This window comes from Theobroma cacao, chromosome 4, assembly GCF_000208745.1.
Source record: "Theobroma cacao cultivar B97-61/B2 chromosome 4, Criollo_cocoa_genome_V2, whole genome shotgun sequence".
In the NCBI taxonomy this organism is placed as follows: domain Eukaryota; kingdom Viridiplantae; phylum Streptophyta; class Magnoliopsida; order Malvales; family Malvaceae; genus Theobroma; species Theobroma cacao.
The window spans coordinates 30,591,479-30,606,635 of record NC_030853.1 but is presented as its reverse complement, the minus strand read 5'-3'; the positions used below and the strand labels follow the sequence as shown (position 1 = coordinate 30,606,635).

The following is a 15,157-nucleotide window of genomic DNA, read 5'->3' as shown; positions in this document are numbered from 1 at the left end:
TGTACCTTTTTTCAAATTTTTAATTTGAAAAAAAATTAAATTTTGTAATAGATTACAGATGTCTACATGAAGATGATCTTAAGAAATGCAGGTAAGATATTGATTTGTGGAATTTCAGTATTGATTGAAATTTTTGATCTTTTGAGGCTTGTAGTGTATTCTGTCCTTGGGTTCTCTTTCTTTTTTCTTTTTTTCTTTAATTCCCTTCCATTTTCATGTGTGTTTCTTTTTTGTGGGTGCTGCAGGAATAACACTTTGTATTCGTACAAAGTGTTGTCAGAGTTTCAATATTTCTAAGAACCTGTCTTCCTTCTCAGATGGGCCTTCTTCTGAATTGTATAAGAAATCTGTTCCCTTTGTGGGTAAGAGTAGTATTCAAGAAAACCCAAGTAGAATTGAAGAGGTGAGAAAAGAAGTGGATGATGTGTGTTGTGTCTTGGAGAGTGGTCCTTGGGGACCGGCCCTCGAACATGCTCTGTCTCTGCTCAATGAGAAACCTCAACCTGGCTTGGTCATTGGGGTTTTGAGAAAGTTGAAAGATGTCAATCTAGCAATAAATTACTTTCGATGGGCTGAGAGGAAAACAGACGAAGCGCATTGTCCAGAAGCGTACAATTCACTTATCATGGTAATGGTTCGGAATAAGAAGTTTGATTGCCTGGAACAGATTCTTGGAGAAATGAGTGTTGCAGGATTTGGCCCGTCTAATGACGCGTGCATTGAGTTGGTTGTTAGCTGTGTCAAGTCCCACAGGTTAAGAGAAGCTTTTGACATTATACAAACAATGAGAAAGTTCAAATTCCGGCCAGCCTTCTCAGCTTATACGACTCTAATTGGTGCTTTATCTGCTGTCTTTGAATCTGACCTTATGCTCACTCTGTTTCAGCAGATGCAAGAGCTAGGTTATGAAGTCAGTGTCCATTTGTTTACTACACTTATTCGTGGCTTTGCCAAGGAAGGCCGGGTTGATGCTGCTCTTTCTCTGTTGGATGAGATGAAGAGCAACTCTTTTGAAGCAGACATTGTTCTTTACAATGTGTGTATAGACTGCTTTGGTAAGGTGGGTAAGGTGGATATGGCATGGAAATTCTTTCATGAGACGAAAGCACAAAGCCTAATTCCTGATGATGTGACTTACACAAGCATGATAGGCGTTCTCTGCAAAGCAAATAGGCTACAAGAAGCTGTAGAATTATTTGAGCAGATGGAGCAGAATAGAAAGGTCCCCTGTGCTTATGCTTATAACACCATGATCATGGGTTATGGCTCAGCAGGAAAGTTTGATGAAGCGTACAGTTTACTAGAAAGACAAAAGGAAAAGGGGTCCATTCCGAGTGTCATCGCATATAACTGCATTCTTACTTGCCTTGGGAAGAAGGGGAAAGTGGTGGAGGCATTGAGGATCTTTGAGGAGATGAAGAAAGATGCAGTGCCCAACCCTCCAACATATAATATTCTTATGGACATGCTTTGTAAGGAAGGAAATCTTGAGGATGCTTTTAGGGTTCGGGATGCCATGAAAGAAGCTGGCTTGTATCCCAATGTTATTACTGTAAACATAATGGTTGATCGACTGTGTAAAGCACAAAAACTTGATGATGCTTGTTCTATTTTTTATGGAATGGATCATAAAGTTTGCTGCCCAAATGAGGTTACATTTTGCTCGCTTATAGATGGCTTGGGCAAGCATGGCAGAGTAGATGATGCTTACAGACTTTATGAGAAGATGTTGGATGCTAATAAGATTCCAAATGCCGTTGTATATACATCCCTCATCAGGAACTTCTTCAAGTGCGGCAGGAAGGAGGATGGTCATAAGATGTATAAAGAAATGCTTCGCAGGGGCTGCCCTCCTGATCTTATGCTCCTCAATACCTACATGGATTGTGTTTTTAAAGCTGGAGAAACTGAGACGGGTAGGGCTTTATTTGAGGAAATAAAGGCTCAGGGATTCATTCCAGATGTACAAAGCTATTCAATTCTGATTCATTGCCTTGTGAAAGCAGGTTTTGCACATGAGACCTATCAGTTGTTTCATGCAATGAAGGAGCAAGGCTGTGTTTTGGACACCCGTGCTTACAACACTGTGATTGATGGATTCTGCAAGTCAGGTAAGGTGAACAAAGCTTACGAGCTGCTAGAGGAAATGAAGACAAAGGGTCACCAACCCACTGTTGTTACCTATGGTTCTGTCATTGATGGTCTTGGTAAGATTGACAGGCTTGATGAAGCATACATGCTTTTTGAAGAAGCAAAGTCACAGGGCATAGAGTTGAATTTAGTTATCTATAGTAGTCTTATTGATGGGTTTGGGAAAGTTGGTAGAATAGATGAAGCATATCTAATTTTAGAAGAGCTGATGCAGAGAGGTTTGACACCTAATGTATACACATGGAATTGCTTGCTTGATGCTTTGGTGAAAGCAGAAGAGGTTAATGAAGCCCTTATCTGCTTCCAGTCTATGAAGGACTTGAAATGCACTCCCAACCACATTACTTATAGCATTCTCATAAATGGTCTTTGCAGGATTAGAAAATTCAATAAGGCCTTTGTCTTTTGGCAAGAGATGCAAAAGCAAGGATTAAAACCCAATACCATCACTTACACCACCATGATCTCAGGACTTGCAAAGGCTGGTAATGTTGTAGAAGCTCATGGACTCTTTGAGAGGTTTAAGGCTGATGGGGGTATACCTGATTCTGCGTGCTATAATGCTATCATAGAGGGGTTAAGCAATGCAAATAGGGCAATAGATGCATATACACTTTTTGAGGAAACTCGACTGAAAGGTTTTAATATTTATTCCAAAACCTGTGTTGTTCTTTTAGATGCACTGCACAAGGCTGAATGCCTTGAGCAGGCAGCAATTGTAGGGGCTGTCCTGAAGGAAACAGCCAAGGCTCAACATGCTTCCAAATATTGGTAACTTGTTTCTATTAGGTGTTGGAGCAATCTGTTTATGCGTTTACTTGGCAAGTCTCTGATGCAACAATGAGGTCTTACTCATCTTGCTGGTGGAGCGATGTGGGGGCAGGACACTGTTCTGTTACTAGTAACTCACATCTAGAGATGAGCTTAAGCTAAGGTATTTCCTCTTCTTATCAAGTACTCAATGCGTTATGTAAGCTGTGACTACGCATTTAATTTTGTGTTAGTAGTTTGAAGGAGAGTGCTATGCATTTAATTTCCCATGAGCATCAACATCTCTTTTTTTCAATCATGTAGTTAAATGGGTACAAGGGTGAACATCTGATATGGTGCCTTTGTGTGTTATGGTTCTCTGGATTTCAAATATTGGCTACTAGCTGCATATAGGATCTGTAGTGACTAGTAAATTTTCAATCTGACGATGAGACTTATGGTTGGAGCATTGAGATAGCCAAGCTATGAAAAACCAATATGCCTGAACTCTGTGTTCAAACATCTATTATTCTAGTGACAGATGTGAATCCATGTTCTAATACTATCTTCATTCACAATATACATTCCTTCTTGTTTTAATACAGGGTTCTGGGTTACATTACAACAACGTGGGAGCTCTCTCACCGAAGCCATTGTGATCATGTCTTGGATGATTGAGAAGAAAGATCCCATCAGCAAACAACAAAGTTAGCAAATGCCTCCTCTTGTAATTTTCGATCATTCACAGTTTCATATTTTGATACAAACCCTACGAAACTTAGAACCTGATGATGGGGTTCTTTTTCAGAACATGAAGTTCCCCATTGAACACATGGTCAGCGTGATTTCATACAAATATTTATAGGAGATTTTGTTCAAATAAATTGGTGTGTTGTATGTATTATCGCTTGCAAGAAATCCTTTGTCAAATAAACATGTTATAAGCATCAAACCTTTGTTCTTATGTATAACATAGGAAGAGAAACATTCAAGAAGTACGATCATGAGATGGATCCAGAGGCCCTTGTTTTCCATGTTGGCTCATCTTTGTTTGATTAAAAATCAAAGTTTCAATCTTTATGCTTTTATTTTAAATTAAATAAATTGTAATTATTTATTTTTAGTTAAAATATTACGTTAACATGATATACCGACATGTCATAATAGTAATAACGTGTCATGTTGTTAATATAGCATGATGACATAATTATGTATCATGTTTTATCATTCATGTGGTTAGTATGTCAACTTCATATGTTTACAAAACGACATAAATGGACATTTTGATTAATTTATTAGTTATAAAAATTTATTTGATTTAAAATAAAAATATAAAAATTTATTTTAATTTTTTTTACATAATTTAAAGATTTTTCAAACATGATACTAATTTTTTATTTATTTACTGTTATCTTACTAGTAGTATTGTTCAAATTCAAAACTATGTGCTAATAGTATTGGCAATGCCACGCGTCCTAGCAGAAATGAACAGAATAATACAACCCCGAGCATAGAAGATAATTACCACATTATAGATTCGACCGTTGGGAGCTTAGAAAAATAAATGGGAAGTCCAACGTCTCCTTTCCACTTTCTTCAAAATTTAAATTTTTTAGCGTGTCCGTTGCCCTTTTTCTCCTCCCATCAAAGTACCTTTAACCCTTTTAAATCAAATTTTGTCTCAAATCCCTCTCCACCCTTTGCACCAATCTGTTTTCAGATCGTAGATTCCTCTTTTTCTCATTGCGAAATGGCGTTGAGACCCATAGATAATGCACTTCCGATCACTCCAGAGAGACCCAAGAAACAAGCCAAAGTGTCGGTTCCAGTCCAGAAAAAACCATCAGAGTTTGGTGTGAATGACGAGAACAAGGCTCCTTTGCCACCGTCTGCTGATGCATCCGTTGATTACATCCCTTCCGAGAATCTCAAACCCTTTCAAGACCCTGAATCCATCATCCAAGTACATAATTCCCATTTTTTACTACGGTGAAAGTTAACCCTGTTGCAATTTCATGATTCTGATTGGTTTCTTTTTTGGTGTGAATTATTTGAAATTTCAGAGCTTAATTGAAGGGTTAGATTCCAAGGATTGGGTGAATCTCTGCGAGTCGCTGAATGACTCTAGGCGTTTCTCTTTATATCACTCCACCCTACTGCTTCCAATCTTGTAAGATTCTAAATTTTCTTCCTTTTTTTTTTGTGCTTTTTTGGCAGTGGGTTATTAACTTATTTGTGCTGATGAATAGTTGTTATTATTATGCAGAGAAAAGGTGATTTTAGTAGTGGTAAAGGCAATGAAGAACCCGAGAAGTGCTCTGTGCAAGACCTCGATTATGGCTGCTTCAGATATCTTCAATGCCTTTGGTGAAAAGTTGCTTGATTCCACTGATTCTGGTGCATTTGATCAGTTGGTGGGTACCCATTTGGCCAATTAACATTTCTCTTTTGAGGTTTTCGATTTTCTGCATCTGGTGTTAAAATTTGTGGTGGGTTTACAGTTGTTGCAGCTGTTACTTAAAGCTTCCCAGGACAAGAAGTTTGTGTGTGAAGAAGCAGATAGGTCGTTGAATGCAATGGTTAAGTCTATGGCTCCTTTGCCACTGCTTCAGAAGCTTCGCGGATATGTTAACCATGGCAACCTTAGAGTCAGAGCCAAAGCTTCTGTTTCCATTTCCAATTCTGTTCTCAAGATGGTACAGTACCGAGAAAACTCTTTGGCAACAAATGTTTACAAAATGTCGAACATTGTCTCACACGTTGGACATTGTTACTTTTACCAATTGCAGGGGCTGGAAGAAATCAAAGAGTTTGGGATGGTTACACTGCTTCAAATGGCTGCGGATTTGCTGAATGATAGACTGCCAGAGGCCAGAGAAGCTGCGAGAAGTATTGTATTTTCTGTATACAAGGCATTTACAGAAAATGAAGAGGAGATGGAGGAGGAGGCTTGGCAAAGCTTTTGCCAAACAAATTTACCACCCAATCACGCTCAGTCCATGGTCAAAGTTATTCTTTCCAGTAGAGTTTAGAGTAACAGTTTTAGCAGCAGCATAGGTGGTAGAAAAGTAGGAGTTCTTGAACTTCCGTTTCATGTAAATGCTGTTTTTACATGATTTAGCAATATCTATTTTCTTTCTTCTTTTTTTTTAATGATGGAATAACACATTTTCAGCTTTTCTTCTTTATTTTTTAATGGAAGTTGACTTTACATTTCATTGATTTTTTTATGTTAAGAATTCATCTGCACTTGATAACCAAGTGCTCTTACCTTCCCTGTTCCCATTTCCCTACTTGAAGTGATTGAAGAACTCAGCAACAATGGTACTTTTCCACCCAGACAGTATATTTGTAACCTAAACAATCTAGTTATATACAATAGACGGCAGCAACCATGAATTTTTGCACCAGCACCAATATGAAGAAAATTAAACTTCAGACATCCCCATAAGTTATCAGAGAATAAGATCTGAAATTCTTGAAGAAGAATTAATTAATCAAATAATCCAATAATTTGTGTTTCAAACTATTCTTCTCGAATGTAAGCACTCAAATGTCATTAAATAAAAACACTGGTAACAAAATTTTTGTGGCAGCATTTCACAGCCACTACAACATGTTGGATAAACACTGGTAACAAATTTTTTGTGGCAGCATTTCACAACCACTACAACATGTTCGCGTGGGTAACTCAATTACTCGCATCTGAAACTTCCCATTAAGAAATAAGTCCGTAACTTGAAGAGAACCAGAAGAGTGATCACATGTTCTTCAACTCCAGTCTTCACCTCCTGTAAGCATATATCCTCTTCAATTTTTACTCTCTGTGACCAATTGCATCCTTTATTTATATCCTCCATGGCCTATTCTATATTTGCAATGGAGGCACTTTGGTTATCTTTAATCAAAGAGTGCAAAGCCATCTCAACCTCAGCAAATGGTTGACCAGCATAAATCTTAAGCTGCCCCTTCTTAACAACAATTACCTTCTTGGCATGTGATTTTACAGCTTGATAAAGTTCCTGCAGAAGTCACAGGTTTCATTCTCATATCAGTACTGTCTCTGATACGGATTTAGGAAAAATGCACGCACTAAAGAGTTCTTATCCTTTATGACAGCCAATAAAAATTTGCTGGATGTAGTAAGCAACTAAAGCAATTGAGAAGTGTCTATAAACCGGTAAGTAATATTCCCTTTGTGGATTGATAACAAGTAATACCCTATATATTTATTTTATCATGATTCAGTCAAATAAAAACACAGACGTTTATGAAGTTACACAAGCTTGGACTTTCTAAAATCAAATTATTTCTTACTTTTACTGACATCGGAACAACTTCAGCACTGAAATCGCCCAGATCTTCAAAAAAACATTCTAGAAGATAACAGAAGTTATTGGCATCACTGTGGTCCTCAAATGCAACAGTGCATGAAGTTTCACTCTGTTCCTGGCCCTCAGATGAGATTCTTAAGGTAAAAAGTCCTCCGGGTCCTTCATGATCAACACCTCTTCGCATGAGAACAGCCTGGAAACAGTATGTTATCAGTCTGAAGTTTTACAATCCTTGACAAGGGGGAATGAGATTGCAGGGAAGGGGATGGAGAAATTCGAACAGTCATGAATCCAATAAGGCACCCAACAAGTTACATGATAAAAATTTCAAACAATGAAAATGCTAACACACTTGTGGTATTGAAAACTGGTAGTCAAGTAAAAAAGTGCTTGCATGAGGTTTCATTATTAGTGTCATTTGTTTAAGAGATATGTCTCAAGTCTCAACTTTATTGATCCTCGGACAACTCCTCTAAGATGAACTATGACTATCTTCATGCTATTGAGACAGAATAATTGTTAAAAGAAGTGGAGAAGCGCATTACGTACTAGAACATAAGGAAGATTCAGCCACCACGGATCAGTTTTGATGCTTGATTGGTTATCCTTGACTTTGTTGGCTGGTGGCTTGTTGTAAACTTCTCTGCATATAAAAGGATGCAAGAAAGCATGCTCATCAGATTTGGTTCTAGCTTCCTGGTTCTCTTTTGTAAAGATCTGTGAATTCTAGGTATCCAAATCTCGTGATTTTCTTGATTTCATAACTTCAGTAGACAACCTCTTTTGACTGGATTCTGAACCAGCACTTCAAAATTTAACAAATAACCAAGGATTGTGCAGGACTCAAGAAAACTACATACTCAAACTTTAACTGATTGCAAAAGTCACACATTTATATAGAATTATAAACAAATGGCTTGAAATAAAATTAATGAGTCAAGTATTGAAAAGCATTTCAGGAACATTACCAAACCTCGTATTGTTGTGCACAGCTCCCAGTTCCTCCTCCTCTATCTTCTCAATCTCCTCTCCATCACTTGGCAAGAAATCCAAGTTTTGACTCACTACTCTCTTCCCATTTTCCACCTCCTTAGTCCCTGAACCACTAGTAGCCATACCATTCTCATTCCTTGTTGCGCTACCATCCTTTAAACTGGGAAAACCCTTCACATCACTTCTTGAATTCTTTTCAGAGGCTCTGAATTTAAACTTCTTCTTTATGAACAATTTTTTATCCATCTCTTTTGCATCCTCACCATCCCTTAACTTATCCAAAAAATTTATATACGACCCTGGAATGTTCTCTCTCTTAGAATTCAATTTCTTCTCCAACTTATTCAATCTAGCACCAATCTCCTTTTCAAACCCAATTCTTGCCTTAGAATTGAAACTTTCAGCAATCATATCACCTTCCTCATCACCATTCTTCGTTTCTTTTTCCTCAATTTTTCGAGCTTCCCTAGCCATTGCTCTAATTTCTTTAACTTTTTCTTCGAGTTCAGAGTTATCCCAGGAAAACACATTTCTTGAACTTGATTCAACTTTTCCATTATTTAAAAATTTCCCATGCCAACTTTTTTTCCTCTGAAAGTTCCTATCTTTATCCTGAGAATCTCCATTTCCCATCACCCAAACAGCAACTAAAGTCTGAAACACAAAAATTCCAACAAAATAAAACCCAAATTTCAAGACGGAATAAGCTGAAATTTTACCAAAATTCCCACTGTTTTCTCCAGCAACGCCCAACGTCTCAGAAACCTGAAACTCTTCAACTCTATTGGTTTCTTCTAAAACTTCGATTGGCATTTCATCAGAAGGAGGCTCGAAAACGACGACGTCGACTGGCTTATTTTCAGGTGGGGACTTTACGGGGGTTATCGGAATAGTTGGAGTGGAACAAGGGAAGGGTTTAGTGATGGTTTTAAGGATTTTGGGGCGTAAGCTGTTTTTACGCTTGGTAGGCTTAGAGGGAACTGGAGTGGAAAGAGGGGAAAACAGAAGCGGCTTCAGTGAAAACTTGGGAACGAAAGAGAGAGTCGGGGAGAGGGAGACCGCCCCCGCCATGGCTCGACAGTGGAGCTAGAAGGACAGCGGTGACAGTTGAGAAACCTTTCCATTTCTCTGGCTTTAGTTTTACTATTTGCAGGCCTCCATTGAAGCCCAAGAAAGGTACGATTTTGGGCCAAAAGCCTGTGTTGTCGGTTTTCGGGTTCGGGTACCATTTCCATATAGTGGGCCCAATATAAATAAGCCCAACATTTTGGTTAGCGAGTTCGTTGGCCCAATTCGGATACCTGAAAATATAGGCCCAATGCCTTTGTTTTTGGATTTCAAGTTAGTAATTACCTTATACTTAAGTGGCTTCTAAACGTGTAGGGTCCGAGTTTTTTTATGAATATTATTAAATATTAATTTTAAATCAGTTTCCCATAAAATTATGCGTAATTAAATTTTAATACGAATATTATACCCGTCACACCATTCTTATCATTTTATATTTAAAAAAAAAAGAAAGAAAGTAGAAATCTTTTTTAAAACAATGTTGATTAGGTACAACTTATAATTTGTTAAACCTTCACTTCTTTCATCAAAGATGTGAAATTCTTTTATGTTGCATGATCAAAGGAAAATCACAACTCCCACACATGCTTCCTCATCAAAATTGTCATCCCTTAAATGATGGAAAGTCGTTTGTTGTGAATTAACGACAATTTCGAACAAACATTTGTAATTGTCTATATATTATATTTAAAAGAATCCGAAAATTTGATATCATATAAGAAAGAAATATCATTTAAATACCCTATATTACACAATTGAATAATTCTAACTAAATACACTATTGTATAATAATTTTAATTAAATAATTCATAAAATTATCTTAATATGTACATTAAAAACAAATATAAAACAATTTATTATTTATAATTGAATTCAAACAATAAGTGTCTTAAAATTATTATTAATATCTTATTTAAATATGTTTATAAAGTATCATAATCTTATTTAAAGGAGTCGGATTGTGCGATGTCGTTCTTGAAAATGATAATCTCGAACCAACATGTAATTCTTGCTAAACATAGGGATAGAAAAATAATTTGATGGCCTACATATTTTTGTTTGGCCAAGGGGCATGTAACGTGGGGCTATATTAGTAACAGAGAAAAGATGAGACAAAAGTGCAAAACATTGTTCGCGGGTAGTTCCCCAGCCGCCGCTTTGTAATCCTATCTATGGCTCTCTTGGCTTAGCACACTACTCCAAGCACAAGTGGTTGTCTCACTGTCCAAACCAGCTAGCCTCCAAAGGCCAAACCTAAAACCCAACAGTCTCCAACTCAAACACAGACTTAGACATCATCGAAAACAAGACATAAGGGAAGATTACCCAGAGCCACCCGCCGTCTAATCATCAACACAGCCCAAGGAAGAAAAAGCACAAATAAAAAAGCTTATTATCTGCCTAGGTTGGGTATCTTTCTTTTATGCAAAAAACCAAGAGCTCAAGGTCAAGGCCATGGACTCAATGCCCCATGTCTCCTTTTCCACAACAGAAGAGACCCCATCTTCGTCAGCAGCAGCAACAGGTTCTTTACTTATCCGAGCTCCTTTAACTGCTGATTCTGATTCTGAATACGAAACCAACGGCCATGAAACTGCCAGCTCTGTTGGTGGGAGTAGTTTAAATAGTTTTGAGAACAACAGTGAGTTGGGGTCTGAAAGTGAGGAGTTTTTGAGTGGTGAGGAGTTTGAGACTGCTTCTGAGAAGAGAGACCCAGATGAGGAAACCTTAGAGGAAGAGAATGGGATTGGTGAAAGTTACAAAATTTATGTGGCCAACAAAGACGATGACATTGATAGCTTGGAGAATTCAGTAGAAGAGGAGGGAGAGAGTAGTGGTGATGTTGGTTTGGTGGGTGTTTCTAGTTCGAAGCCGGTTGTTCCTATTGCTCAATTGTCAATGGATGATGAAGAGTTTTCTGAAGTGTTGAGTGAGGAGGAAATAGTGACGGAAGTGGAAGATGGAGGGTTTTCTGGTGTGGTTAAGGTTCCTGGTGCTGTTGAAAGTTCACCTAGAATAAAGGTGGCTTTGGGCGTTGAAGAAGGAGAAGGAGAAGAGTCATTGGAGTTGAGAAGTTCTGCTTTTGTTAACCAATACGAGTCGTCTACTCTGGTAAAGGCAGAGATTGAGAATGGTGGTTCGAAAGGGAGCCAAAAAGATGTTTTGGTGGAAATTTCCAAATTGGATGAGGATGTTGAGCATTCTGCTGTTAAAAGCATAGCAACGGAAAACCTGGATGATGAGAGCATCGAGTCAAAACATGGTGATGGTCATGAGTTAGAGAAAAAGAGTTTTATTGTGGGCAATGATGCCAATCATTCTTCTCAACCTGTGGTGAAACCTGTTGACAAGATTATTGTGTCCAATATGAAAGAATTGAAAGTTGAGGAAACAGGGGCAGAGGCAGGAGAAATAATGAGTTGCCAAGGTAATGAACGGAGCCATGTTGATGTTATTGAAAGTGGTGCTGTTGATCAAGGTAGTGAAAGCAAGAAACTGGAGAATAGAATTGTTTTGGGAGCTGAGTTGTATGAGCTTTTAGCTGCGAACAGAGATGAATCTAATGACCATGATATTATGATTGCAAATACTGGGAATGTTGGCTTGTTGAAAACAACTGAAGGGGAGCAAATAGGAGACGAATTGATGAGTGATACCAACACCTTTAAATTTGCAGCTTCAATATCAAATTTAGACCACAAAGTTAAACCAGAAGCAGAAGATATAGCTAAGCACCTCTCAGAAAAAGTTCTACGCTCTGATGAAGATGTTGTGCAACTGATATTTGGAAGCTCTGAAACAACCAAACATGTAACAAAAGAAGTAGAGCAAGGATTAACGTCCACTTCTCCTTTGAAGGTAGATTTGGAGGAGGAATTAGAAACATCAAGTCAGCAGATTGTCATGGACTCAGATGAAGAAGTGGAAACAGAGAAGGAGCATGAACTAAAGGAACTATTCAATTCTGCTGCATTGGCTGCTCTTCTGAAAACAGCAACAGGTGCTGAATCAGATGGTGGTGGCCTCACAATCACTTCTAATGGTGGTTCTAGAGTATTCTCTCTCGAGCACCCTGCTCATTCAGGTTCCTCGTTGCATTCTTCAAAAGTTGATCCACCATCAAATATGGCTAATGTCGTCTCAAAGGACAGTATAAGTGGTGAAGAAAAGAAGAGATTTGAGAAGTTACAACTCATAAGAGTGAAATTCTTGAGACTGGTAGAGAGACTAGGCCATTCTCCCACTGATCCCATGGTTGCACAGGTCCTGTACAGGCTGGCCCTAGCTTTGGGTAGTCTTTTCAATCAAGAATTCACCCTTGAATCTGCCAAGAGAGCAGCTATGCAGCTTGAAGCAGAAGGTAAAGATGACTTAGATTTTTCTTTGAATATTGTGGTTCTCGGAAAAACTGGAGTGGGAAAGAGTGCAAGCATTAATTCCATTTTATGTGAGCAAAAATCTGGAACTGATGCTTTTGAAGCAGCCACATCTGCTGTGAAGGAGATTGTCGGAACAGTAGATGGAGTTAAGATCAGAATTTTTGATACACCTGGTCTTAGATCTCCTGTGACAGGAGAAGCTACTAATCGCAAACTATTAGCATCTGTAAAGAGGTTTGTAAGGAAGTTCCCACCAGATGTTGTCCTCTATGTTGATCGTTTAGACACACATGACAGAGATCTTACTGATTTGCTATTACTAAAGTCACTAACTGATTCTCTCGGTTCTTCAATATGGCAAAATGCCATTGTAACTCTTACTCATGCTGCATCTGCCTCCCCAGATGGACCATTAGGGGAACCCCTAAGTTATGAAGTCTTTGTTGCTCAAAGGTCCCATGTGGTTCATCGAGCAATCAGCCAAGCAGTTGGTGATATGCGTCTAATGAATCCAAGTATGATGCATCCTGTGGCTCTTGTCGAGAACCATCCATCATGTCAGAGAGACAGAAATGGAGAAAGTTTGCTTCCCAATGGGCAAAGGTGGAGGTCACAGTTGCTACTCTTGTGCTATTCAGTGAAGATTTTATCTGAAGCAAGTTCTTTGTCAAAACCTCAAGCTCCTTTTGATCACCGGAAGCTTTTTGGCATCCGACTTCGTTCTCCTCCTCTACCCTACTTGCTCTCTTCTCTATTGCAATCTCGTTCTCATTTAAAACTACCTACCAATCAGGGTGGTGATGATCTTGACTTGGATATTGAGTTGGGAGACTCAACAAATTCTGATGAAGAAGATTATGATGAATATGACCAGCTCCCACCATTTAAGCCTCTAAGGAAATCTCAGGTTAAAAAACTTAGCAAGGAGCAGAGAAAGGCTTATTGTGAGGAGTATGATTATCGTGTGAAGCTGCTTCAAAAGAAACAATGGAGAGAGGAGGTTAAAAGAATGAGGGAAATTAAGAAGAAAGGGAAAGATGGTGATAATAATTTTGGTTATGTTGGAGATGATGGAGACATTGAAGAAGGGGATAATCCGGCAACTGTACCAGTACCTTTGCCCGACATGGTCCTCCCTCCTTCCTTTGATGGAGACAACCCTACTTACCGGTACCGGTTTCTGGATTCTACATCTGAGCTTCTTATGAGGCCAGTTTTGGACTCACAGGTTTGGGATCATGATATTGGGTACGATGGTGTTAGCCTTGAAAGAAGTCTTGTCATAGCCGGTTGTTTTCCTGGGGCAATTGCTGGTCAAATTTCAAAGGATAAAAAAGAGTTCAGTATCCATTTGGATTCCTCAGTTTGTGCAAAACATGGAGAGAATAAATCTACAATGGCAGGATTCGATATCCAAACTGTTGGAAAACAGCTTGCTTACATCTTCAGGGGCGAAACAAAATTCAGAAATTTCAAAATAAACCAAACAACTGCTGGTTTATCAGTTACTTTCTTAGGTGAAAATGCAGCTGCCGGACTTAAGATTGAGGATCAGATTGCAGTCAGAAAGCGCCTGGTTTTGGCTGGAAGTGCTGGGGCTATGAAATCTCAAGGTGAAACAGCATATGGAGCCAACATGGAAATCCGCCTAAAGGGTAAGGATTTTCCTCTAGAGCAGAACCAGACCACATTGGGACTGTCTTTGGTGAAGTGGAGGCGTGACCTGGGTCTAATGGCCAACCTACAGTCTCAGTTCTCTATTGGACGTAGTTCATCAATGGCTGTCCGTGTGGGGTTGAACAACAAGCGGAGTGGGCAGATCACTCTCAAAGTAAGCAGCTCAGAGCAATTACAGATAGCACTTGCTTCCGTTCTTCCGATTGCAGCCACCATCTTCAGGATGATCTATCCTGGCTCTGATAGATCCTGGCTCTGAATTTTTGTTTACCATAGCAATTCTAATTCATTTTAGCTACCTAGTAGGTTTTCTGAACTTAACACTTCAATGAAGCAGAACCTACTCTTTAGATGGTTATGAGCCAGCTTGTTCATTGTATAAAATAAATTACTATTTCTCTACCGCAGCTGGCCAAATGAATGCAGTTTGATGAGCCTGCGACAGTTTCCAAATCCCTGCTCATCCATAATTTCAACTTCTGGTCGGTTTGCCATTTCCATCTAACTTGCTAACTCCATTCACTCAATGATTTCTATCATTTCTATACAACCTGTCAATCCTAGAAGGCAAATGCTACATAAATTGAAGTACTCTGTTCATTTCCAGCATGCACCAATTACCGAGTTCAGTTGTTCCATAAGCCAAATTACATAATTTCCATGTCATTTTCCTGCAGCTTTTCTGTTTTCTGTTATTTAAGTTGATAGATACCTTAAACAAGTAAAAGTAGAAATATAACGATAGTTGTCAATGTCCAAACTCCTATACAAGTTTAGGCATTTCTGTGAAGAATGATTCCAGTT

At 38.7% G+C, this 15,157-nt stretch overlaps 4 protein-coding genes across 4 annotated transcripts; 3 read left to right on the top strand and 1 right to left on the bottom strand.

Moving 5' to 3' along the window:
• LOC18603507 (pentatricopeptide repeat-containing protein At3g06920) lies at positions 35 to 3,935 on the top strand. Its single transcript, XM_007035533.2, has 3 exons — positions 35 to 91; positions 246 to 3,085; positions 3,507 to 3,935. The coding sequence occupies exons 1-2, from the start codon at positions 67 to 69 to the stop codon at positions 2,924 to 2,926; spliced, it is 2,706 nt and encodes a 901-aa protein (XP_007035595.2). The 5' UTR covers positions 35 to 66; the 3' UTR covers positions 2,927 to 3,085; positions 3,507 to 3,935.
• On the top strand, positions 4,472 to 6,176 carry LOC18603506 (protein FAM179B). The gene is made up of 5 exons (XM_007035532.2): positions 4,472 to 4,864; positions 4,965 to 5,071; positions 5,168 to 5,315; positions 5,403 to 5,597; positions 5,691 to 6,176. The coding sequence occupies exons 1-5, from the start codon at positions 4,652 to 4,654 to the stop codon at positions 5,931 to 5,933; spliced, it is 906 nt and encodes a 301-aa protein (XP_007035594.1). The 5' UTR covers positions 4,472 to 4,651; the 3' UTR covers positions 5,934 to 6,176.
• LOC18603505 lies at positions 6,415 to 9,332 on the bottom strand. Its single transcript, XM_007035527.2, has 4 exons — positions 8,209 to 9,332; positions 7,785 to 7,878; positions 7,219 to 7,428; positions 6,415 to 6,923 (listed from the first exon to the last, which is right to left on the bottom strand). Exons 1-4 carry the CDS (start codon positions 9,297 to 9,299, stop codon positions 6,765 to 6,767), a joined length of 1,554 nt encoding a protein of 517 aa, XP_007035589.2. The 5' UTR covers positions 9,300 to 9,332; the 3' UTR covers positions 6,415 to 6,764.
• Positions 10,423 to 14,847, top strand: LOC18603504 (translocase of chloroplast 159, chloroplastic). The gene has a single exon (XM_007035526.2). It carries the CDS (start codon positions 10,752 to 10,754, stop codon positions 14,610 to 14,612), a length of 3,861 nt encoding a protein of 1,286 aa, XP_007035588.2. The 5' UTR covers positions 10,423 to 10,751; the 3' UTR covers positions 14,613 to 14,847.

Coding starts and splice junctions, on each gene's coding strand:
- LOC18603507 (XM_007035533.2), top strand. CDS start 67: ATGAAGATGATCTTAAGAAATGCAG. Junction 92..245: donor GATGATCTTAAGAAATGCAG/GTAAGATATTGA, acceptor TGGGTGCTGCAG/GAATAACACTTTGTATTCGT.
- LOC18603506 (XM_007035532.2), top strand. CDS start 4,652: ATGGCGTTGAGACCCATAGATAATGCACTTCCGATCACTCCAGAGAGA. Junction 4,865..4,964: donor ACCCTGAATCCATCATCCAA/GTACATAATTCC, acceptor TTGAAATTTCAG/AGCTTAATTGAAGGGTTAGA. Junction 5,316..5,402: donor CTGGTGCATTTGATCAGTTG/GTGGGTACCCAT, acceptor GTGGGTTTACAG/TTGTTGCAGCTGTTACTTAA.
- LOC18603505 (XM_007035527.2), bottom strand. CDS start 9,299: ATGGCGGGGGCGGTCTCCCTCTCCCCGACTCTCTCTTTCGTTCCCAAG. Junction 7,879..8,208: donor GCTGTGCACAACAATACGAG/GTTTGGTAATGT, acceptor TTTTATATGCAG/AGAAGTTTACAACAAGCCAC. Junction 7,429..7,784: donor TGAATCTTCCTTATGTTCTA/GTACGTAATGCG, acceptor TACTGTTTCCAG/GCTGTTCTCATGCGAAGAGG.
- LOC18603504 (XM_007035526.2), top strand. CDS start 10,752: ATGGACTCAATGCCCCATGTCTCCTTTTCCACAACAGAAGAGACCCCA.